Raw genomic sequence first — 27,125 nt, forward strand, 5'->3', positions numbered from 1 at the left:
TACAAAAATGGTGAAAAAAATTTTGATGGGAATTGCACTGAATCTGTAGATTGCTTTGGGTAATTACTATTGGCATCTTAACAATACTAAATTGTTTAATCCATTTACCTGGGATGTCTCTCCATTTATTTAGGTCTTTAATATTTTGAGCAATGTTTTGTAGCTTTCAGTTACACAGAGGCTTTTATTTAAAAAATGAGAACAAAAAAGGTAGCTTCCTTCTTTAACTCAAACTATGTGACTATGTACAAGGTCTGTCGGGAAAAAGTCCAGCTGTTGTTAAAATAACGAGAATGGTTTGCCTGACATCTATGTAACCTGGCACTGAAATACTGTGGACTGGAATGTGTATGTGTGACAATGACAACTTCAATTTCACTGTACTAGTCAATGAGGGCAGGAGACACCATTGAGTGAGCGTATGTTTTGTGTGGCCATTGCATTCAAAATGACTGAGTACCCTGCCTGGAGTGGCTCAGTGGATTGAGTACCAGCCTGCAAACCAAAGGGTCACTGGTTTGATTCCCAGTTCAGTGCATGTGCCTGGGTTGTGGGGCCAGGTCCCCAGTAGAGGGGGTGTGAGAGTCAACCACACATTGATGTTTCTTTCTCTTTCTCCCTCCTCTCCCCTCTCTAAAAATAAATAAATGAAATCTCAAAAAAAAAAAAAAAATGACTGAGCAAGTAGAGCAACAAATTTCCATCAAATTTTGCATTCAGCTTGAACATTCCTCCATGGAAACTATCTGAATGATTCAGAAGGCGCCTGCTACAGCAACTGGTGATTGGTAGCTGCATCGCAACAATGTGTCCACTCATGCATCACATCTCTGCAGAGTTCTTTCTGTAAAACAGCAAATCACACAGGGGGTGACTCAACCCCTCTACAGCCCAGACTTGGTGTCCTGTGACTTCCAGCTTTTCCCAAAACTAAAATCACCTTTGAAAGGGGAAGAGATTTCAGACTGAGATTCAGGAAAATACGACAGGGCAGCTGATGGCGATTGGGAGAACCATGTGGGGTCCCAAGGTGGCTACTTTGAAAGGGCCTGTGGCATCATTGTCCTACATACAGAGCTTCTTGTATCATCTTTGATAAACGTGTCTATTTTGCATACTATGTGGCTGGATACTTTCTGGACATACCTCATCTTTCAATTATGTTTCTCAATTTAGGGCTTAAGTACATAAAACCAAAGTTCTAGTTCCATTTTATGACATTCCATCTGAGAATGTATATAGGCTAGGATAAACTTGAATTACTTTGAAAGAGCATCTATCTGACAAATCTGAGGAATGTACAGCAATGATATATGGCTACATTTAAGAAATTTCATCAGCAGAACCTCATTTACTCACTATGGTAGAAGCAGCTAACTGCCTGCACAAATATCCATCTCCCTCTTCCTCCTTACTAACACATTTTTTAAATCCATACATATTCCATTAAAAATTTTCCAGACTTCTTTGAGTTTTAAATAAATGGGTGTCTGAGTTGGGAGGTGCACCCTTGGTTTTGTTCTATTCCTCCTGCTTCCTGCCTGGACTATGGAAATCAGAACTCCAGGAGCCATTCAGTAACCATATGGAAGTCATATATTAGATCTGTTTAAACATAAAGTTAGAAGGACTCTTGATCCTAGATGCCAATGGAGCTGCCACAGAACCCTTGAACTACTCTATGCCTGGAATTCTTTTACATTTAAAAAAAAGAAATTCTCAGCCGCTCTGCATATGGAGTAGCCTTCTCTCTGTCCCACTACTTCACTAACAAATGCTCTTTCACTAAAAAAAAAATTCTCATGTAACTTATTCATGTTATTGTTTGTTAAGTTAGCCAAAAATAATTTTTAATGGCTATAAACAGAAGTTGTCATTTTCAGATTTCAAAACGTGCGGTCCAGCACATTTTTTAAATTAATAAAAATTAGTACAAAGCCAGACTTTATGATAAGGTGTACAACAGTCCCTCCTTCCACTACATCATCCTAGTTTGGGGATATCACTTACACCACCAAAATCATAAACATCAAAATTAACCTGAAAAACAATCTTTTGTTGCTTTTCTTTTCGGTTAATTTTATACCAAGACGACCTATTATGACAAAGAAGTTCATCAGCCAAGAGCAGAAAGAACACAAAAAATTGCAGGGAAAATAAACATTATTAGCTATTCCAGCATTTTGAATGCTACTGACATGGAATTAATTCACACCTTTATACTGATAAAAGGCAGATGAGGTATTAGTGGTGCCTCATGTTTATCTCCTCCATGGAAATGCAGAAGACAATCATAGTAGGAAAAAATCAAAGGTTAAAGAATTCTCCCATGTATCTTAATTTACAGCTTCACATTATTTAAGTGGTAATTAATTTGTTGGCTTGGGGGCAGGAGGTCTACTTTGTAAAAAGCAAATTAAACTGAGTACTTTTATTATCAGAGCTCAAAATTCAAGATTAAACAAACAATGGCTTACCCAAATATATCAGTGTCAAGATAATGATAACTTTAGATATTTTTATTTCTATGCTTTCTACTCAGAAATGTGTTTATTTACCCCGAAAAGAATGTTATAAAATACTGCTATTTATAATATGTAAACTACTATTCTGCCTGACTTCCTAAATAATGATTTGTCACCTATCCTGATGTCACACATAGCCAAAGACCCATAAACATCACAATTTTCCAAAAGGGACTCGATTTTTCCAGTATATAAGTGACTAGGTAAAGAAAGTCAGTTTTCCTCTATACCAAGCAATGGTAATCAGCTTCCCTCTGTGGTCCAAACATATGTAAAATTCTGTTGCCTGGCTGCTGCTGCTGCTTTCCCTAGTGATAGAAAATAGATAAATAATAGATGTCAAAAAAGGCAAAGATAAAGGAAGAAATGAGTGGAAAAGTTAAAGAGAAGTCTAAAGTTAAACAAAGGTGAAGAACTTTTGGAAGAGGATGGTAATACAGAGTCCATTTCAGAAGGGTAACCATCGCATTAATAAATGTGTTTATGTATAGGTATGTATGTGACTCTCTCTCTCCCCCCCCCCCTCAGATATCCTTGTGCCAGGCTACTTTAGACAAATTAGGTAGTCTGTGGATTTTAAAAACGAGCCATTATACAGGCACAAAATATCAGTTATGCAAGATGAACGAGTTATCTAGAGATCTACTGCATAACATTGTGCATATAAATAAAAATACTGTATGGTTTACACTTAAAAATCTGATAAGAAGGTAGATCTCATGTTAAGTTCTTACCACAATTAACTCTCCCCCCAATAAAATGACAATATATCTTGGAGGAAGCTAAAATGAAAAAGTCATTAAAAATTAAAGAAAATTAAAAAACAAGAAATCAAACACTGGATCAGAAAAACAATCTGCCCCAGCTGGTATGACTCGGTGGACTGAGCTCCAGGATGCAAACCAAAAGATGGCCAGTTGGATTCCTGGTTGCGGCACATGCCTGGGTTGCACACCAGGTCCCCAGTTGGGGGAGTGTGAGAGGCAACTGATCAATATATCTCTTCCTCTCTTTCTCAAAAGCATGAATTATTAATTACATAAAATGTATCTTTTTTTGTGAAATAAAACTTCATTTAAACTAAGTTTCAGATATATCTTACATACGGTGCACATAAGGCCAGTAATAAATTTTTAGGAGTAAGACTAGCTTTTTAATTATCCCTTTAAGAAGTTTTCCTGGCTCTGACCAGTATGGCTCAGTTGCTTGGGTGCCATCCTGCAAAGCAAAAAGTTACCAGTTCCATCCCTGGTCAGGGTACATGCCTGGGTTGCGGGTTTCGTCCCCAGTCGGGGTGACAACAAATCAATGTTTCTCTGTCACATCAATGCCTCTCTTCCTCTCTGTCTCCCTCCCTTCCCCCTCTCTAAAAACAAATCTTTTTTTTTTTTTTAGTGTTTCTGTTGTGTGTGTGGTGCACATAGGGGTAAAGAATCTTGAAATAATTTACTGAAGACCTCTTCACCTGGTAAGCTGGCAGCTAACCACACATGGTCAATTCTTCACAAAGATAATAATTGATATACTATTAAGCATACATTTATTTCCCTAAGTAAGGATGTAGCTATATCATCTAAACTTTCTTGTTAAAGTCCTGGAGTATCTAGGACTGTAATTCTTACAAAAAACTTGTAGCTTACATTGTTAATTAGTGTCTCCTAAGTACAATATTTTGGCTTCATTAGCAACAACTTTTTAATAAAGAATCAAAATCTTTCCTTATCTATCAAGTTTTACATAACCTCATCCCATCAACATCACTGCCCTTACATATGTATGACTTAACAGCAGCAATAGTCTTAGTGCATGAGAAAACAGCAATGGCACTTTCAGGTACACCTGAAGGATCTCCTTAATTTCACAGAAACCTTGAGTATAACAAAATACTTTTGAAAGACCCAGAGTACTCTAAATATAGATCGTGGCTCATATCTTTAGCCTAAGACTCTAACCACAGTTCATATTTTTTAGCCTATGGCATTAGGTTCTACTTCCAAAGATTCACACTTATATTCTCAGGAATTTTCCACATATGGCTTAATGACATCAATATTTTTTCAGTCCCTAAGACTGGTATTTGTAGCGTCTAAGCTGAGGATAGAAGCATTGCTTGGAATCAAAATACCACCCACATACAAGAGAAGGTCAGCTGGTGAAGTGTATAAGCTGTAGTTGCAGAGACAAAGAAAACTGGGGATATCTATTTAAATGGATCCAGAAGAAACTGAAGCACCCTTACTGATTTTCATTTTTAAACTTGCTCTTTTCATAATGTCTTAAGAGGTGGCTAAGCCATTTCTGAAATAGTCAAAAGAATGATAATAAAATATATACAGTACATACTCATTAGCTTTTTAAGAAGTGACTTTCCTTAAATGTCAGATTTATGATCTCATTTCTATGCTCTTTATGGTTTTTAATAAAAGCCTTAATTAAAAACAAATTCCTTTTGGGATCATGGAAATGTTCTTAATCTTGACTCTGCTGGTGGTTTCATATGTATAGACTGTCAAAATTTATCGGGATGCAAAGAATTCTATAGTACTGTCTGATTTTAAGAGTCCTTTGTATATTTTTGGATAACAGTCCTTTGCCATATGTCTTTTTCAAATATTTCATCCCAGTCTGTGGTTTGTCTTCTCACTCTCTTGACAATGTCTCGCACAGAAGAGAAGTTTTTAATTTTAATAAAGTCCAGCTTTGTCAATTGTTTCTTTTATGGATCACACCTTTGGTGCTGTATCTAAAAAACCATTGCCGCATCCACGGTTATCTAAGTTTTCTCCAATGTTATATTCTAGGAGTTTTATGTTTTACATTTAGGTCTGTGATCCATTTTGAGTTAATCTTTGTGAAGAGTGTAACCTGTGTCTAGATCCATTTTTTTGCACATAGATGCCCAGCTGTTCCAGCACCAACAAAGGTCGCCAGTTGAAGAGACTATCTCGGCTCCACTGTATTAGTGCCTTTGCTCCTTTGTCAAAGGTCAGTTGGCTATATTTGTGTGAGTCTACTTCTGAACTCTGTTTGCGAAATACTAAGAATGACATATACTGGTCTCTGCCCCTAGTTCCTCACATAGGGGTCCTAAAATCTTTGTAAATTCCTAAGTGGTAAGAGCACTAGGAGGATCTCTTATTCTACATTTGGTCTTTGAACCCAGTCCCTAACACAGGGCTCCTAAAACTCTTGTAAATGCCTAATAAGAGCATCTTCTGTTCTAATGAGGTAACTCTGGGTGGCTCCTGGATTGATGAGAGAGGGGAAGGAGCTGGTCACCAGAAAGACCTAGCCGTATCAGAAGCTTGGAATTTTCAGCCTCATTCCCGATTCTCCAAAGAGGGGAGACGGACTGGAAACAGAGTTAATGACTGGTCATGTCTACAAGATGAAGCCTCCATAAAAATCCCCAAATTTGGAGAGCTTCCAGTTTGGTGGACACGTCAAAAAACCAGAAGGATAAATGCATTCCTAATACCACAGGGACAGATGCTCTTGCATTTGGGGCACTCCCAGACCTCACTCTATACGTCAGGCTATTCTTCTGTAGCCTTTATATCCTTTAATAAATCAGTAAACCTAAGTTAAGTGTTCCCCTGGGTTCTGTGTGCTGTTCTAGCAAATCACAGAACTGAAGGGGGAGAAGGTCATGGAAACCTCAGATCTGCAGCATATAGTACAGAAGTTGTGGATAACCTGGCGACCAACTACTTGTTACTAACATCTGAAGTAGAGAACAGGCCCTGACTGGTGTGGCTTAGTGGGCTGGGCATCATCCTACAGACCAAGCGGTCGCTGGTTCCATTCCCGGTCAGGGTACATGCCTGGGTTGCCAGCTTGGGTCCCTGCTTGGGGGCATGCAAGAGGCGGCCAATTAATGTTTCTCTTACACATTGATGTTTCTCACTCTCTTTTCTCCCTCTTTCTCCTCTCTCTAAAAATAAATAAATAAAATCTTTTAAAAAACAAAATGAAAATGAAGTGAGGGGAAGTCTCATGAGACTGACGCTATCACTGTGTTTGTAGACAGTATAAGCATTGAGTTAAATTGCAGGACACCTAGCTGGTATCAAAGAATTGCTTGGTGTAAGAAAAACCTCCACACACCTGGTATCAAAAGTGCTTTAAATGTGGTCATAGCATGACAGTAAAGGAGAAAAACAGGTTTGGGAAATGAGGTTTTTTCAAACCCTATTCCACTTATCTTTTTGTTTATTCTTTTGCCAATAATAACACTGTCTTGACTACTGTAGCTTTATAGTAAGTCCTGAAGTCAAGTAGCACCAGCCCTTTGACTTTGTTCTTCTCCTTCAATATTGTCTTAGCTATTCTGGGACTTCTGCCTTTCCATATAAACTTTAGAGAAGTTTGTCAATATCCACAAAATTGCTTGCTGGAATTTTAATTGGCATTGCATCAAATCTATAGATAAATTGGGAGCAACTGACATATTGACAATATTGAGTCTTCTGTCCATGTACATAAACTCTCCATTTACTTCTTCTTTGATATCTTTCATCAGAGTTTCTAGTTTTTCTCATATAGGTCTTGTATATATTTTGTTAGATTCATACCTAAGAATTTCATTGGAGGGGTGCTAATGTAAATGGTGTTATGTTTTCAATCTCAAATTACACTTGCTCATTATTAGTATATAGAAAATATATATAGTATATACATTAAAGTAGAAGGTTAAACTATTGATTTAATGTATTTCTTTTCTTTATAGCACTTCTTTAGCTGAATCCCATTAAGTGTTGATATATTGTGTTTTCTTTTTCATTTGTCTCAAAGTATTTTCTAATTTCCCTTGTGGTTTTGTCTTTGGCCCATTGGTTATTTAGGAATGCATTGTTTAATTTCCACACATTTGTGAATTTCCTTAATCTCCTCATTCTTGTCTTAAAGTATAAATCAAAATGTCATAGAATCCTAGACTTGGACAAAATCTCTATACAAGACTATTTACAATCATTCCTACTTCTAGCCCAGATAGTACCAACGATAATCTTTCAAAAGACTCTGGGAGAGATACAGAAACCAAATGAAGTTGAGGACTATGAGCAAAATCAGTTATACTTTGTATTTAGATAGCTTTTTACAAATTACAGAAAGTGCTTTTATAGCTATGACTGCATGTAAATAAATGAATTTTTAAAAAAGACCTTGAATATTACTTATAACACAAAATTGGTAACAGCTAGTAGGATGGCAAAAACAAAATACCTGATAGGTGTTGTCAAAACTGTCATACATGAATCTGGTAATCAAGGATGTCTTCCCAACTGAAATACAAAGAAAAAAAAATCACTCAGTTAACATATTACATTGGGTTCTCGAAGACTTCTTTTATAAAAAACTGCAATTGAATTCAGTGGGAAATATCTGTAAAGGATTTAACAATAATAAAAAAAAAACAGAGTCCCAAGTTTGTTGACATGCCTTTCTTTAATAAATAGATAACAATCTCTCAAACTAAAATGCACATGTAAAGAGTTAAGAGTCGAGGAAAATGAGGGAAAAGATGGAGGAAAACAATCAATTACATTGATACCTCTAATTTACAAAAAGACAAAGCAGATATTTACTTGGGTCCTAACAAAAAGAAGAAGCAGGTATTTACTTGGGTCCTACCAAAAAGAAGTAGGATTAGATCGTGAAGCAACTGTAGTCAATGCCCTGGACAGTAACCTGGGGAAACTGAGGTTCAGGTCTGCTTAATTCAATGAATCAAAGCATACTCCCTGGGAATGTAAAGACTAGAGAGTCCTAGGAAAGCTATGAGGGCTCCAAGAGCTAGACTATTTATGCGTGAGAAAGAGGTGACACGGACAACTGCTTTAAAACACACCTCATGCCTTGGCTGGTGTGGCTCAGTGAACTGAGTGCCAGCCTGCAAACTGAAAGGTCACTGGTTCAATTCTCAGTCAGGGCACATGCCTGGATTGCAGGCCAGGTCCCCAGTAGGGGGAACACAAGAGGCAACCACACATTGATGTTTCTCCCCCTCTCTACTTTCCTTCCCCTCTCTCTAAAAATAAACAATCTAAAAAAAGGGAAAAAGAAAGAAAAGGAAAATAAAAATCTTAAGGAAAAAACAAAACTTGTCTCAGGATTAGATTTCCCTTTACTGAGGAATGAATAAACAAAATGTGGTATATCCGTACAATGCAATATTAATTAGCTATAAAAAGGAATGTACTGATATATGCCACAATAAGGATGTCTTAAAAAAGTACACTAAGTAAAAGAGATCAATAGCAAAAGACCACATATAATATAATTCAATTTATATGGAGTGTTTAGGTAAATATATAGAGACAGAAAGTAAGTCAGTGGTTGCTTAAGGATGGGAGTGGATAGAGGAATAGCGAGGATAGAGGTTAAGGGATATAGAGATTCTTTTGGAGGTGATGAAAATATCCTAAAACTGTCTAGTGATGGTTGCAAAACTCTGTGACAATACTAAAAATTACTGTATTGTATACTTTAAATTGATGAATTGTATGTGATTTTATCTCAATATACAGCTGTTACTAAAAATTTATGGTTGTACACAACATGAATGTACTTAATGCCACTGTACACTCAGAAATAGTTAAAATAGTAAATTGTTTATGTATATTTTATCACATTAAAAAAACTCACTACCAAAAAATTATGGAAGATTTTTTAAAATCTATTAGAACACCAAAGATAACTAAAAGGATTGCTAAAAACAATGGATGATTATTAAAGATTAGAGATACTAATTATTGTGCCTCTAGAAGAATAATTTAGACGATATTTATATAAATGGTAATTTCTCACATAATATACTTAGGATTCAAAGAATAGTAAGACTAGTGTTTGTATACAAAGTGTCTCAATTGCTTCATAATTCTTGGTCAGTTATTCTGGGCAGATAATACTGAAACAGACCAACTACATATTTCTATTTTCCCACAAGAGAAGTCACTATATAAGATTAATATGCTATGATAATAGTAGCTCAAATCAGATGCTATGATTTTAGTAACAGAGCTAACGAGGGGGGAAACCCCTACTTCCTGTAGTCACTATTCCATCAGAGTAATGAAGACAGCTGAAAAAGGTACTTAACGACTACAACAGAAAAGTTCAGCTGTAAGCAAAACTCACTCCAGTATCATATCCTTGCCATATCATGTCCAAGACGTTTCACCTGGGTAATGTAATTCCATAGCAAAACATAATTAATTAAACTAAGCTAATGCTACTTCAATGTAGCTAACCTGGACAACAACACTAAAATTAAAAAAAAATCTAGTAGCCTTTCTCTAAAGACCTAAACTGAATAAAGATTTTGTTTCTCCTAAAGTTAAAAAACAAACGATGACTATATTTGTACAGTCATATTCAAAAATGGGGAGAATGAGATTGGTTGTATGGAATATTTGTTAAAATAAGTAATTTCAAGTCTATGGCTCTACAGGTGTTTTTTAATAAAGGTGCTTTGTTCCTTTACAATAATATTTATGTTAAAGGCATTATACCTGAAGTACTATGAAGTTTCCAGGATGATGAAATGGAGACATCCAAAGTAAAAACAAAAAATATTTACTTACATATGAGACGAAGACAGAAAAAATACTTACATAAAGTAGAAACTCACTGGCTACTCTTAACAAAGATAACAAGTAAACAAATATTTTAATGCTTGAATGGCTACTATTTCTCACTTCATTACAAAACTAAGTGCGAAGGCCCTTACCAGCATGGCTCAGTGTATTGGGCATCCTGCCGCAAACAGAAAAGTCATGGGTTCGATTCCCAGTCAGGGCACATGCCTGGGTTGCAGGTTAAGTCCCCTGTTGGGGGCATGCAAGAGGCAACCAATCGATGTTTCTCTCCCTCTCTTCCCCTCTCTCTGAAAACAAATGCTATATAAAAAATAAATAAATAAATAAATAAAATGTAAGACCAACAACAACTATGTGCTAAGGATCATAGAGGTTTGTGGGATGATTCTGAAAAACAACTAAGACTTAAGGAAGGCCGTGACCACCAGAGTTTACACTACACTGAAAGAACAAACATACACAGGTACAAGAATAAATATGAGAAGAAATAACTGTGTAAAGCATCCAGCTTCTCTGTATTGCCAGAGGTGTATCCTTTCTTAATTTACAAAACATTCCAAGGCTCCCTAGTATCCATAAGATAAAGTTAAAAATCCGTAGCAGGCATTCAAGGCCTTTACAATCAAACTTGAGCCTAGCCTTTCAGTCTCATCTCCTATCCCTGCCTAACATAAATTTCATTTGACAGTGATGGAAGGCTATTAGTTATTCAAGCACACCATGCACTTTGGAGCCTCTGAGATTTTGCTCATGTAACCTAATTTTGAGGAACTTTTCTTTCCTGGTTACATTGTGAACTCATAAATTCAGTATCAGATATGGTACTGTCTGAAGGAAAGGAAAAGTAAATTACCTTTCAAAATTACTGTCTACCTAAGATTGTATTTCTACCAGTATTTTAGATGGCAGCAGGGTTTTTATTTTATTCTTACAACAAAGTCAACATCCATCTATGAATGTATCATAAGGCTAAAAAGATGAGTTGTAAGTAATCTGTACTCTCAAAGAACAGACCAGTGGCAAGTTCAAAATAAATAATAGCATGAGACTTACTTTACCATCATTAACTTTACTCAAGAACCTTAAGTCTAAGTGTAGAAATATATCATAAGGAAAAGCATGATCCACTTTTTCTTATGGGGAAAAATAAGAAAAATTAGCAAAATAGCACTTATCTCAAATTATCTTGTTGGTGCATTTTTTTACTAGTTTACCTCCCCAAATTACAAAGGGTAAGATACAGAATAGGAACCTCATCTGTCTTGTTCATGGATGTACTAACAGTGCTGGTCTCTGCCTGGCACTGAATAAATTAATCAATGAAAAGAAACTTCACCAAGTAGACAGCATTCACTACTAGGGTAGCTCAGAGTCTAGAAGACAGGAACGTGCAACAGCCTTGCATTCTTGGAAAAATGAAGGTAGATACAGTTCATAGGAACATACTTATAATAAAACTCAGGAAAATTGACGTTTTAAAACTAGAAGGCCAAATTCACTAATTTGTAGTAATAAATAACTTCCGTAAGGATGGAAATACGACTAGCAAATTTTCTCATTCAAGTTGTACACTTATGACTTGTATGCCTTTCTATTATTTTGTACTTCAATAAAAAGTTTTCCTGCCCTGGCTGGTGTGGCTTGGTGAATTGAGCGCCAGTCTTCGAACTGAAAGGCTGCAGGCTCAATTCCTGGTAAGGGCACAAGCCTGGATATGCCAGGTCCCCAGCTGGGGGCATGGTAGAGGCAACTGACCAACGTTTCTCTTACACATCAATGTTTCTCTCCCTCTTTCTTCCTCCTTTCCCATATCTCTAAAAATAAATAAAATCTTTTAAAAAAGTTTTCCTCATAAAAAAATTAACATAATCATTGTCTGAAACAGTAACATATTATAGGGTTTTATACACACACATACACACAATTAAAATACACATAGCATGTAAAATCAGAAGAAGGAGTGGTAAGTAGAGTTAGAATTCTAAGGTCCTTGCATTGTCCAGAAGGGTCAAGAAATCAATTAATGGTAGATTTATTTTTTTGCCCTTAAAAATTTTTTTTCTCTTTTTCAGAGAGAGGGAAAGGGAAGGAGAAAGAAGGGGAGAGAGATATTGATGTGAGAGAAATGGTGATCAGTTGCCTCTCGTACGTGCCCTAACCGGGGACTGAACCTGCAACCTAGGCATGTGCCTTGACTGGGAACTGAATCCGTGACCTTTCTCTTTGCAGGACAATGCCCAACCAGCTGAGCCACACCAGCCAGGGCAATGGTAGGCTTTTATAAGTCACAGCTACATGCCACGACTTCCCTAAATAAAAGAGTAATCACTAAATAAAAGGGAAAAAATGTATAACTTCCCTATTAATGATGATTATGGAATAATTTTTAAAACACTACAAATTCAAGTAACATAGGAGAAAGAAATATCCATAACAAAAAATAAAGCATATTAAGAAGACAGTAGATTTATTTTAAACCCAAATACAATCATGTGTTGTATAATCATATTCTGGTCAAAGACGGCCATTACTATAATGGAGCTGAAAAATTCCTATCACCTTAGAACATTATAGCCTCCCTAAAGAGCACAACACATTACTCCTGTGTTTGTGATGACGCTGGTATAAACAAACCCACCAAAAAGTATAGCTCATACAATTATGTATGGTACATAATACTTGATGATGATAATAAACAACTAGGTTACTGGTTTATGTATTTATTATACTATACTTTTTATCATTATCTTAGAGTTGTACTTTTTATACTTTCTTAAAAAAAGCTTGCTATAAAACAGTATGCTGTGTTATACAAGCAGCAGCCTCTTACAGCTCATGTCTACCTATGTCACATAATAAATTTGTGTAATACAGAATAAATAAAATCCATCAAGAAGTTCTGGAAAAAGGAAGCTTATACTGAGGCACGGCCAACTAAAACTAGCAAACAAGAATATGTAATTACCAATAAATATGACTCTATAGAAGCCAAAAAAGAACTGTTATGTACTGTAGGTATAATCCTGGTTCTGTCTGAGCACTCCTAAATCTTCCAAGAAATCAGTTCTCTTTTTGAAAAAGGAAATATTCTCCAAGTGATTTCATAACCCATTTTAATATTTCTACAACCTTTCAGTCATGAAATTCTTCCATATATCTGACTTAAATTCACTATGTTTCATATTTCACAAGTCTTTGTATTCTTGTTCAGATCTCAGAATTGCAAAGTAACTATTACCTTTTCTGTAAGATATTGCTACAAATCTAAAGACTTTTTTCAGTTGTACTTTTGCGTTCTAGAAGAGACTGAACAATTCTCATTTGAATATCACACTTTAATTCCATGATTAAATAAACCTGATTCTCCTTGCGTATAGAAGCATTTTGAAATAATTCCGATAATTCAGTATGAGAGTCAGTACCACAATCATTAATAAATGTTAACAAAGCCACTGACATTTACTAAAAACTAACTGCTTCCCATTTTACTTTGTTAATTTTAAGTTACGTGTATTGAGAATTTTGTCATATTAATTACAAAAGTCCAGAACTGCAAAACACACCAGAAATATCTAACAGTTTTAGTTGATATACTTCAACTTTCCATAGGTGATTGGTTTTTTCATTATTATTGTTTGAGGAAAACCTAAGTATCCGAACTTTCTGCACATATTCCACTTACAAAAATTTATCAAGGAGAGGTAGCGTAGTTGAGTGTTTTAGCACTGGAACTCTAGAACCAGATAGTTGAGCTGAAATCCCAGCCTAACCACTTACTAAGCACACCCAAATGGGACAAGTTAACCTCTCTGTGCCTTAATTTCCCCATGGTAAAATGGAAATAAAGTAGCACCTATCTTAAGGAACTGTTTTGACTTTTTACTTGGAAATAATTTTAAGCTCACAGAAAAGTTACAAAAATAGTACAAATTCCAGTACACCTTTCATTCAGTTTCCTCTAACGATAACATCTTATAAAACAATAGCACAATTATTAAAACTAAAAAATTAACAGTGATACAATGCTATTACCTAAACTACAGAACTTACATGGGTTTCATCAGTTTTTCTACTAATTCCCTTTTTCTTTCCCAAAATCCAACCCAGAATCCCAGAATGTATTTAGTTGTCATGCCTCCTTAGTCTCCTTTCATATGTAACATTTCCTGTCTTTCCTTGGTTTCATAGCCTTGACACTTGAAGAATACAGGTCAATTGTTTTGTATAATGTTCCTCAATTTAGGTTTGTCATTTTTCTCATTAGATTCAGGTCATGCATTTTTGGCATGACTACTACAGGCCTGAAGTGTCTCTTTCAGGTGCATAGGGGGACCATGATGTCCTCCTATTCATGTCTTAATCCTAGTTATACCAATCTTCTTCATTTGGTTATGATCTCCACCATTTCTCTACCATAAGTTTACTGTTTTATTATTTATTATTTACAAAGTATCTTGGGGAGATACTTTGAGACTATATAAATGTTATACATCTTCTCAAACTTTGCCCCCTAGTTTTAGCATTCATCAAATGGATCTTGCCAGTAGTAATTATTACCATGGTATTTCAATGAGAATTCTTCTGTAATGAAGAACAGTCCTACCTACCTACTACCTACCTATCTACCTACCTACTTAAGTACAGATGCATAGATATCTTAATTCTGTAGGTTATCCAATGTCATCATTATTTATTTTGTTGCTCAAATTATTCTAACTTTCCCCATTGAGAGCTCTTTCACACCGGCTCCTATACCCTTTCAACATGCCACCATCCTTTCTTAAATACTCCCTTACTTTCTGGCACCAGAAGACACTCCAGGCTTTGTATTTTCCCTGCCCTACTCCTGAAATTTAAGGATTAAGTTAGTTAAGACTTGGTGGAGCCTGCAGAGGACCATCTATGCAGGTCATTACTATAAGGAGGGTAAAGGAGCCTTATTTTACACATGAGGAAACTAAGGCACAGAGAAGTTCAAGTGAAGTCTTTAAGGGTACGTAATTTAAAAGGTGGCAGAGCAAAGACCATAGTTCAGTTTTCCTGACTAAAGAAATGTTCCATATTAAACAACGATAAACAAATATAAAAATTTACAAATAAGCAGTAACTTCAGTAGTTATCGAGTTTCTGCCTATTTATTTAATATCAATATGATGATGCTTTTGTCACTTTCCTAAAGAAGAAAGACCATTTATCCAGCTTTCTAAAGACTGAACAGAACCAATACTTTATGGTCACCTATATGAGGGACATTATGCTAGACACCGAGACAGAGATCTGAAAGACCTGAGTGGATTTTGTGCAGTATTTTATACTACACATCAAAATATCTTTACTCCAGTGATGGTCTAAAACTTGTCTAAATCCATGAGACATCACTTTCGCTATTTCCCTATTAAAATTAACTTAATTCACCTTGATTATGTAAATAATTTAAGGTGCCCATGCACAAATTTCTGAGATAGTCTTCAGTTTTAAGAGAAGGGTTAAGGGCAGATAAAGGGTTAACTAGCCACATGAGGCTGCTGAAGTTAAAATGAAGTAAAATGTATCAATCAGTTTCTCAGTTACCCTTGTCATCAACATATTAAACAGCACAAATGTATAACAGTTCCACTACTGCAAGAAGTTCAATTGAACAGCAATGATCTAGAGATCCTGAAATACTAAATGTCAAAAACACACAATGAAAAGTATCCCAAAAATAAAGGCCTCTGTGGGTAACTATATCCATGAATGTCAAGAATATACCAATAAGAAGGTCCTTGTCTTTTAGCAGTCATACCAAAATACTTGCAATGACAGTGCATATGGGATTACTTCAAACCACTCTAGTGTGGGGTTTGGGGAGGAATTATGTGCAATAGATGAAATCTGTCCTAAGTTGATAATTATTGAAGCTGAGTAACAGTTTATGGGGTTTCATGTTATTCTCTGTACTTCCTTGTATGTTTAAAATTTCCCATAATAAAGAGGTTAAAATATTTTAAGAATCCAGAAACATATTTGGTTAAATCACAAATTCACTTTTCAAATATGCCATTTATACTTATTGCCTACTTCTGAATCTTTTTTTTAAAATTGATTTTAGAGAGAGAAGAAGTGAATTGGTGGGAGAGGGGGAGAGAGAAATATCGATTTGCTGTTCTACCCACTCATGCATTCATTGGTTGCTTCTTGTATGTATCCTGACCAGGGATGGAACCTGCAACCTTGAAGTATCAGGACAATACTTTAACCTACTTGGCCAGGGCCTTCTGAATCTTTCTTGACTCTCTAAAACTCTACTGAAACCACTTTTTAAAAATTATTGATTAGTTCTTGATAAATCTAATGACTTTTCTGATACATCATTTTCCTTAACTTGAGCCCAGATACTTAGTATATCAAACCTCTTTCCTCCTAGGTTTTGCATTTTTATTGTTTTTCCTTTAATTACGCTCTTTTATTTATAATTGTGAGAAACCTCAAGAACTTTCTAAAATTAAGTAGGATAAAAATTACATATCCTTTACTTATTCAAAAATATTTAGTGAGCTCCACTGTGCATTGTGCTTAAAATACAGCAATGAACAAGAAATTCATGAACACTATCCCTGTAGAGCTTAAAAACCAAGTGGGAAACAAATTTTAATAGACAAATAATTACAACTGTATTAAAGGCAGTAAGAAGTACATAGTGCTGAGAATAGAAAGAATTTTGGGAACCTAAACTACTCTGAGGAAGTCAGCAAAGGCTTCTTTGAAGTGACTTGAAACTGAAATGTAAAGGATGCTCTTTACCAGGCAAAGGGGAAGAGGGAGTATATAACAAGATAGAGATTAGTGAAGAGCAAAAAAATGGGGAAAAATGGCCAGTACAACTGAAAAAGAGATGGTGGGAGATGTGTTCAAGGTTAAGAATGGGCAAGAGGAGCCATATTATGCAGTGTGGGCCATGTATTGGGTTTGTACTGGGTTGGCCAAAAAGTCCATTAGGTTTTTCTGTAAAATAAGTCATATTTTTCATTTTCACCAATAACTTTATTGATCTGATATTGTGAGTATGTCAGCTCTCTCCCACGTGATAGAAAGCTGATTGTTCTCAATTAATGCCTCGATTTGATCACTATCCACTTCAAGTGATCTACTTGACCATGGAGCATCGTCCAATGAGAAATCTCCAGCATGAAACTTCACAAACTACTTTTAACATGTTGTATCAATCATAGCACCTTCTCCAAACACTGCACAAATCTTTTTTTGAATTTTAGTTGCAGTTTTACCTTTCTTGAAATAATAAAGCATAATATGCCAAAAATGTTGCGTGATTTCTTCCATCTTCAGTATTAAAATGGCTACACAAAAGTTAACCAATTTTGGTAAGTTTTTTTTTTTTTTAATGCACAGCGATATGACAGCTGTCACAATACAATTTAACAAAACTGTTTGGAATGAAGTTAAAGACAACCAAGTGCTACTAGAGCCATCTTACAGAAAAAACCAAACAAACTTTTTGGCCAACCCAATAGATCCTTTGGAAAGATTTTAAGAGTTTATTCTAAGAATGGCAAAAATATTACAAAGGTAGGAGTTCTCTGAGATTTAAAAAAATTTTAACTTCATATATCATAAAATATACCATTTCAACAATTTTAAGTATAGAATTCAGTGGCATTAAATATATTCACAATGTTTTTGTTAAGTAAGTAACTCTGACTTACATTTTTATAAAGTTCACTATAACATCATGTAGAGAATGGATATGAGGGGTAGAGATCTAAGAGAGAGGCTTTATTGCTCCCTGCTAGACTCTCTGACTTACATTTTTATAAAGTTCACTATAACATCATGTAGAGAATGGATATGAGGGGTAGAGATCTAAGAGAGAGGCTTTATTGCTCCCTGCTAGACTCTCTGACTTACATTTTTATAAAGTTCACTATAACATCATGTAGAGAATGGATATGAGGGGTAGAGATCTAAGAGAGAGGCTTTATTGCTCCCTGCTAGACTATAAGCAAGAGAAGAGAGATTATATCTCATTATATCTCCTTTGTTAACAGCTCTATCACCTGGGACATAGCTCTATGCCTGGTATATGATGGGCATCTGTTAAATGAATAAATGACCTATAAAATTCTACGATTCTTAGAATGGAAGCTTTAAAAAGCGAAGACATGTTTTGTATAGCGAATAACACCTTAATTAAGTCTATATGGGGCATCAGGCAAGGTTTTATGCAATCTCACAATAGCAAGACAGATTAACAGTGATGCTTATTATCACTTAATTAAAAAATCATACAGTATTTGCCCTTTGGGGACTGGATTATTCCATTTAGCATAATGCCAAGGTTCATCCATGTTGTAGCATGTCAGAATTTCCTTCTTTAAAAAAAAGAATTTCCTTCCTTTTTAAATTCTCACCTGAGGATATGTTTATTGGTTTGGGGAACAGGGCGGGGTGGGGGGGGAGAGTGAGGGGGAGAGGGAGAGAGAAAGAAACATTGATGTGAAAGAGAAATACTGGTCAGCTGCCTCCTATGTGTACCCTGACTGGGGAGCAAACCCAAAACCTAGGTATGTGCCCTGACTGTGAATCAAATCCACGACCTTTTGGTTTGCGGAACGACACCCAACCAACTAAGCCCCTGGCCAGGGCCTGAGTCTATTTCTGTTTTGTTTGTTCATTTGTTTTGTTTTTTAGAGTCCACATAGTGAAACCACACAATATTTAACTTCTGTCTGACTTATTTCACTTAATACAATACCCTCTAGGTCCATCCATGTCACAAATGACAAGATTTCAATCTTTTGTATGACTAAGTAATATTCCACTATAGAACCTATATATATATCATTTTGTTTATCCATCCATCCACTGATGAACACTTGGGTTGCTTCTACCATTTGGTTACTACAGATAATGCTGCTATAAACATGAGTATAAGCAAGTTTTATTTTTATGAAATGTATTTTTTAAAAAGAAGGGAAAAAGAACAGAAACTGAAAACCGTAAGCAATTCTAAATGTCTGAATGTAAATGCTGGTTCTCAGAAAATCTAAATCATCTAAGTTCAGAAGCTAGACAGCAAATGCAAAAATGGTAACTGACCTAACAGATTCTATAATGATCAGTTTTAAACTGACAATGGGGAAAGCTAAGAAATCATCTGATTCAGGGAGAGAATCCCCAAATGGCTCAGAAATTGTTGGCGCCAAGCACACCTAGAAATAAGGATAAAAGTAGTAGTAAAAACAGAAGGACTAGATGAAAGTTTATTTAAAATGTAGATGACACTCTCTTACATCCCCTTCCTCTATTCTATACAGCCACGTCCCTCTCCCACTGCATCAGAATTTTGGAGAATTATGCTATAAAAAAGGAAAACAGAGGGTTTCTGGACTGGGGAATAAATATAAGGTACAGGGGCTAGAGTACAAACAGTATTAAAAACAAAGATATTAAATCTATTTACTCTACATTATTTTCAAATCCCCTCTCCATTCACCTCCTAGAAAGCTGGCAACCAAGCTTATACTCTCCAGCAGGAAATGTGACCAGCAAAAAGACATAAAAGACCTTACATCAGAGGCTGTCTCAGGAAGAACTCAGCCAGACTGTCCTACAGAGAAGTCCCATAAACCCATACAAGAGCTTATAATCAAATTTTTAGAACTCAATTCTTTTTTTTTCCCCTTGTGCAGGGGCCATACTAATCTCTGTATCGTTCCATCTTAGTATAAGTTCTGCCAAAGTGAGCAACAATGCTCAACTTTTAAATAGAAGCAGATAACCAAGAATTACTAGTTTTTTTGAGGACCATATCAAACAAGAGAGAAACTAAAATAGAGATATAAAGCAATTTACAAAAAATTGAGTATTGGGAAGAAAGTCATATATCTCACTAATATCCTCATATAACAAGAAGAAATTAGAATAAAAATGATGCTACAGACAAGGAACACTAAGAAAACATAGAGCTCTTTAAAATTAAAATGACAACAGAAATAAAACTTAACAGAATGGAAAAAAGGTAAGGAAATCTTTTTAAAAAAAAGATTTTATTTATATTTAGAGAGAGGGGAATGGAAGGGGGGAAAAAAGGAGAAAGAAAGGGGAAGAGAAACATCTATGTGCCAGAGAAACATCAATTGGTTGCCTCCTTCATGCCCCTTACCGGGGACCTGGGTTGAAACCCACAGACGTGCACTGACTATGAAACCAGCGACCTTTCTGTTTCTGGGATGATGCCCAACTCACTGAGCCACACCAAGTAGGGCAGGAAATCTTTTGAGAATTAAATCAGAAACATAAAGAAATGAAAAAAAGAGACAAGATAAAAGAGAAAATTAGAGGATCAATCCAGGAGGTCTAGTAAGAATTTCTGAGAGAACTGAAAATTGAAAAAAGGATATCATTCTAGTTAAGAAACTTTCCTGAAACTAAGAACATTAGTTTCTAGTAGGAAAGGACAAATATCTATTATTCAGCACATAAAATGAAAATAGACACATCATTATGAAAGATCAAAAGACAGAGTCATAAAGGCAACACTAGAATCTACAAGGCAATACATTAATTCTATACTCCACCAAACTTCCAGTATAAGGGTTGTACAAATAAATTTTCAGATACAAAAGGTCTCAAAAAACTTCCTCCTGTCTTCCCTTCATTAGGAAACTACCTACTGCAGGATATGTTCAATGTAATGAGGGACTAAGCAAAGAAAAAAATGTAATCTGATAAACAAGGAAGCCATCCAACGTAAAAAGAAGGAAATCTTCAAACTGATCGTACTGGCAGACTCCAAGTTGGAGTACACCGATCATAGAGAATAACTTATATAATTAGAAAAGGTCATCCCTGGTTGAACAGCTCAGTTGATTAGAGCATCATCCCACAAGATTGAGGGTTCAATCCCCAGTCAGGGCACAATCAAGAATCAACCAATGAATGCATAAATAAGTGGAACAAATCAATCTCTCTCATCAATAAAATTTAAAAAAGAAAAAGACAGAAAGAAAAGGTCAGAAGGAGAGGTGTGCTAAGGAGATTAAACTGAGGGAAAACCTGATGCATTCCATATACTGAAAGGCGATTTATAGTGATGGTAGAAGTTGGGAATGAATGAATGATATGCATATAATTAAACAAAGAAAAAAAGCAAGTTAAATAGTGACACAAAGGAAAACAAAAAAACACATTAATCAGTATACCACAAGGCTCAGCTGTGAATACCATTTACCTAATAATAATGTAAAGATTAAATACCAATCTAACCAAAATGTATGAAATCTATATTTAGAGGATGGGGAAAACAACACTACCACATTAGTATTATCATATCAGATATGAAAAGAATTTAGAACAGTTAACCTAAGATCACACTGTAAACACTGGGGTCAGGATTAGAACCATAGCCTGACTGTCTCTGGAGCTGTCTTTCGATATTGCCTCCCCAAGAAAAAAAGCTTTATACTATATAGCATGGGAATAAACTTGAGAATTGCAGAAAAGGGATGTTTGATATTGAAAACTACAAAATTTGTTTTCCTGGAAATATTTAAGAGTAGGAAGAAGAAACTTAGGAGTAGTCCAATTTAACTGTCACAGCAGAGAACAGCCAAAGGAGACCTAAAGAGTAAATGAAATGTAGTATCCTGAATGGGATCCTGAAACACAAAAAAGACATTAGATAAAAATTTTAAAATCTAAATAAAGTATAACCAAGAGACCAAGCGCCTAATCCTTTCTCACCCAAGGTGGTTAGGCCTGTTCTCTTTTCTGAGAACATATTACTAATAAAATCTTGCCTGCATGCTAAATAAATAAAATATAGATTTAGGTTAATAATAATGTATCGGTATTGTTTATTAATTGTAAAAAATGTACATGTGAGAGGTTAATTATGGAAGAAACTGGGTGTAGAGTATATAGAAATTCTATTACCTTTGTAATTTTTCTGTAAATCTATTCTCTAACAAAAATTTTATTTAATAAATTGAATGGGAAAGCTATGTACTAATATTAAAAGACATTTAGGGTATATGGTTAAGTGGAAAATGCAAGGTGCACAATAAAGTCTGACACATCTTATGTAAGGGAAATAAAATTATATTCACACTTGCTTTTGTCTGCACCAAGACATCACAGAATATACACAAGAAAATAACAATTACTAGAGGAAGAGTGTGGGTAGGAAATGGGGTCATAGGAACAGGGGTGATATTGTTTTCTTAGAGTATGCCTTTCTATATAATTTTGATTTGTGAAATATACGACTTAATTACCCATTAAAAATGAAGTTGGAAGGGGAAAAAAGTGGTCCAGCTTAAAGTTTTAGGAGGAATGAATTAAGACGATTTCTCAAAGTTTCCTCCACCTATGCAATGTTTTAATTAAACAATTTCAACTAAAGATGCTTAAACTATTAGCTGTATTTATAACGTGCATTCCCTCAAACTCCATGCTCTCCTGTCACTTCTCTGTACCTTTTAATTCCACTTTTCAAAAGCAGCTGTACTCATCATACTATATTATATTAGCTATTACATATTTCTTCCCCCAGTGAAATGTATATTCTTTATTTTTAAAGATTTTATTTATTTTTAGAGAGGGGGAAGGAGAAAAGAGAAGAGAAACATCCATGTGTGGTTGCCTCTCAGGTACCTCCCCCCCGACTGGGGACCTGGCCTGCAATCCAGGTGTGTGCCCTGACTGGGAATTGAACCAGTGACCCTTTGGTTCACAGGCCAGCACTCAATCCACGGAGCCATACCAGCCAGGGCTGAAATATAAATTTCTTAGGAGTAGGTTCTACGAAACGACTTGACATAAGAGCAGTTTTTAGTTAACATTTGTTAAAATATATACTGAGCACTTCTCATATGCCAGGCACTCTTCTAAATGCTCTACACTAATTAACTAATTTAATCTTGACATGATAGGTCCTATTATCTTTATTTTTAGATAAAGATATTGAAACATGGCCCTGGCCAGCTAGTGCAGTGGGTTAGAGAGCCATCCCTCTATGCCAAGGTTGCAGGTTCCATCTCCCATCAGGGCACATACAGAATCAACCAATGAATGCTTAAAATAAGTGGAAGTGTTCCTCTTTCTCTTTGTCTCCCCCCAACCCCCAAAACGCAATAAATACAAAATTTAAAAAAAGAAGTTGAAACATCAAGAGGCCAAATAATTTGGCCAAGGTCAGTAGCCAATGCGAAAATATGAAACCCAGACTCTGTGCCATTAATCATTAGGTCCACTGTTCAAGGTCTTCAAAACAAGATGTGGAAAACATTTCCCTTGATTGTCCTAACTTGCACTATGAACCAGCAATACAAATGGCATGATATCATCTAATCCAGTAATTCTCAAAGTATGGTCCCCTGACCCCTAGTCAGAGAATCCACTACTCTCCTGGGGGGTCAAAATGATTTTAATTATTTTTTATTATTCAAATACATTTGTCTCCATTTTCCCCTGCCCCTCCCACCCCCACCTCCCTCCCTCAATCCTTCCCCACTTTTGGCTTTGTCCATGGGTCCTTTATACATGTTCCTTGATTTGACTCTTCCCTTTCCTTTCCCCATTACCCTCCTCCCCCTTTCCTTCTTGTTACTGTCCATTTGTTTTTTCTTTCAATGTTGCTGGTAATATTTTCCTTGCTTGTTTGTTTTGTTGATTGGGTTCCACTTATAGGTGAGATCATATGGTATTTGTCTTTCACCCCTGGCTTATTTCACTTAGCATATGGCTCTCCAGTTCCATCCATGCTGTCGTAAAGGGTAGTAGCTCATTCCTTCTTTCTATTGTTGCGCAGTATTCCATTGTGTAAATGAACCATAGTTTTTTGATCCACTCATTTACTGAGGGGCACTTAAGTTGCTTCCAGCACTTGGCTATTGTAAATTGTGCTACGAACATTGGGGTGCATAGGTTCTTCTGAATTGGTGTTTTGGGGTTCCTAGGGTATAATCCCAGCAGTGGAATAGCTGGGTCAAGAGGCAGTTCCATTTTTAGCTTTTTGAGGAAATTCAACAGTTTTCCACAGTGGCTGCACCAGTCTGCATTCCCACCAACAGTGTACTAGAGTTCCCTTTTCTCCACAACCTCGCCAGCACCTTTGTTTGCTGGTTTTTTTATGATGCCATTCTGACTGGCGTTAAGTGGTAACTCATTGTGGTTTTAATTTGCATTTCTGATGGCTAGTGTTAATGAGCATCCTTTCATATGTCTCTGGGCCCTGTTTGTCCTTCTTGGAGAAGTGTCTTTTCAGGTCCTTTGCCCATTTTTTTAATTGGATTGTTTGTCTTCCTGGAGTGGAGTCATTTCAGTTCTTTATATATTTTGGAGATCACCTCCTGTCCGAGGTATCACTGGCAAATATATTTTCCCATATGGTTGGTTCCCTTTTCATTTTGCTGATGTTTTCTTTAGCCATGCAGAAGCTTCTTATTTCGATGAAGTCCCATTTGTTTATTCTTTCCTTTATGTCCCTTGCTCTAGGAGACATATCGGTTTTCATAATATTAAGGTATTTAGCTTTTCTACTCTCACTCTTCTATGGGTATACAATGGAGTTTCCCAGAGTCTACATGATGTGTGATATTATAACAGACTGAATGCAGAAACAGCTTTAAGACTCCAGATATCTTCTAAATCAGATATTAAAGAAATCTGCAAATACGTAAAAAAAAAATGCTACTCTGTCACTGAATTTTGTTTGCAAATAGTTCTCTTTCCTTAAAAATGATCTGATTAACATGTAATAGGCTTAATACTATTACTTTTAAGTAAACCAAATATTTAAAAATTTTCTCAGTTAACTTTCAATACAGTAAATAATGATGTAAGTCACATAAACAAAGCTCTCCAGATGCCTCAACAATTTGTTAGCATATAACCAACTCTTAAGAAAAAGTTTAAGATCACTGATCTAGCCAATCTAAACTGTTCAGTACTCCTGGTCTCTGACAGTAAAATACTTTTCTAAGTTAAAAGAACAGATGTAGCCCTGGCCAGTGGGCTCAGGTGGTTGGAACGTGGTTGCCCAAACCAAAAGGTCACAGGTTCAGGGGACATGACTAGGTTGCAGACTGGTCTCTGGTACAGGAGCATATGGGAGGCAATCTATCTAAGTTTCTCTCACATCGATGTTTCTCTCTTTCTCTCTCTGGAATTAAAAAAAAAAAGAAGTCATATACCATGAAAAGTAAGCAGTACTAGAGTACTAGGTCAGGTATGTGCTTCTCCTTGAGATCACATTTCTTAATTTGTAAGTTGCAACATTTGTAATAACAGCCTTTTATTGTAAATCAAAATGACATTCCTAGAAGTACCTCTGCATTTCAAGGAAATAACGACAGGTAGTAAAAGAGATCCTTCAAAGAAACTTCAGATTCAAATTGTGTATTTCAATATTCCTTTATTAAACTATGTAAACTAGTGAAATATAAAGAAACTGTAAGTTCATAGGAAGATTACCAAGAATGATGTCACTGATTCAACCTGAAACTTCATGTACTGAAACAACTTATCTTAATTACAGAACACAGAACTTTTAATTTTTTAAAAGATTTTATTTATTTGTTTTTAGAGAGAGAGCAGAAGGGGAGGAGAAAGAGAAGAACATCGACATGAGAGAGAAACATCAACTGGTTGTTTCTTACATGCGACGGATTTAGGGAACAGCAACCCAGGCATGTGCCCTAACCAGAAGTCCAACCCAGGTGACCTTTTGCTTTGCAGGAGGATGCCCAACCAATCGAACCACACAGGTCAGGGCCGAACCTTAAATCTGTAAGCTAAATAAAACAGTCTACTTCAAATCAGTTCCCTGAACATGTCTTTAACATATCATGTGACATAGTATGCGGTGCTATACTAATAGCAAGTAACTTAGCAATAATTTTAACAAAACAAAACTAATTTTACTCAACTCAAAAAAAGTGCAAAATCCTGGCCAGTCCTTTTCTTTTTTCTCTTTTTTCTTTTTTTAGTGAAATGGTGAAGGTTATAAATTATTGGGTTCCCTGCCCCTCTGAGCATTTGCAGTACCCCTGCATAAACTCAAATAATATAAGCATAAAATGTTATTGTTAAACTATTAACCGCGTGAGGAAGAAATGTCTACCTCTCCACAGCAAACATCAGTAGAAGCTACTAGCTTTGGTTATTTTTAAATTCAACCATCATTCATTCACCAAATATTTCTGAGTACCTACTACAACCTTGGCACTATACTAGGTACTGGGGATACAATGAACCAAAAACTAATAGTTTTTAACCTTCATGCGACTTGTATTCTGCTGTGGAAAACAGACAAAAACAAACATAAAAAATAAGAATTATAAATGTGGAAATTCTATTAAGGAGACAAGCTTTGCCACAGATTAGTCTTTGAAAGCTGAATTGTGGAATTCTAAAACCTGAAGATAAATAATTCATGAAGAGTTACATCAAGATGACATGGATCCTACAGACCTTTGCTAATGTACAAGAAAATGACACTGCCCATAAAAACAACGATCAATCTTTCATTGTCAAACCTATTAGATGGCATTGTTTAGAAATATAGTAGCCTCAAAAGATATGAACCTCACAGTTCCATAGAGTTAAAAAGAATATAAACAATCCTAAAATAATTCTAAAAAAAGCCTAAGAAGACAGGACAACTAAATGTAATGTGTAATCCTGAAATAAATGCTGAAACAGAAAAAGATAAAAACGAAGGAATCTGAATAAGTTATGGACTTTAGTTAATAATATATTAACATTAGTTCATTAATTGCAACAAATGTGCCATCCTAATGTAAAATATTAATAATTGGGAAAACTGGGTGGGGCTAAATGGGAACCCTCTGCATGATCTTCTCAATTCTTCTATAAATCTAAATCTGTTCCATAAAATAAAGTCTATCTAAAAAAAAAAATCTAAGGTAACTCCAGGAATGGGGAAGGAGAGGAGTTAAAGACTTAAGGAAATGAGAACCCATGACACTGTAATGTG

General features: G+C 35.7%; 1 protein-coding gene and 1 pseudogene across 2 annotated transcripts in view; both read right to left on the reverse strand.

Annotated features, from left to right (window-relative positions):
- RAB6A (RAB6A, member RAS oncogene family) overlaps positions 1-27,125 on the reverse strand; it is a 65,536-nt gene that overhangs the window by 35,943 nt on the left and 2,468 nt on the right. For both annotated transcript variants that reach the window (XM_054576255.1, XM_054576253.1), the window contains exon 2: positions 7,752-7,810. In XM_054576255.1, coding sequence (XP_054432230.1) covers positions 7,752-7,810 — 59 coding nt within the window. The remainder of the gene's footprint in view (positions 1-7,751; positions 7,811-27,125) is intronic.
- On the reverse strand, positions 19,772-19,871 carry LOC129072839 (uncharacterized; annotated as a pseudogene).

This window comes from Pteronotus mesoamericanus, unplaced genomic scaffold (assembly GCF_021234165.1).
Source record: "Pteronotus mesoamericanus isolate MK-2021 breed Mesoamerican mustached bat unplaced genomic scaffold, CSHL_Meso_final contig_33, whole genome shotgun sequence".
Classification (NCBI taxonomy): domain Eukaryota; kingdom Metazoa; phylum Chordata; class Mammalia; order Chiroptera; family Mormoopidae; genus Pteronotus; species Pteronotus mesoamericanus.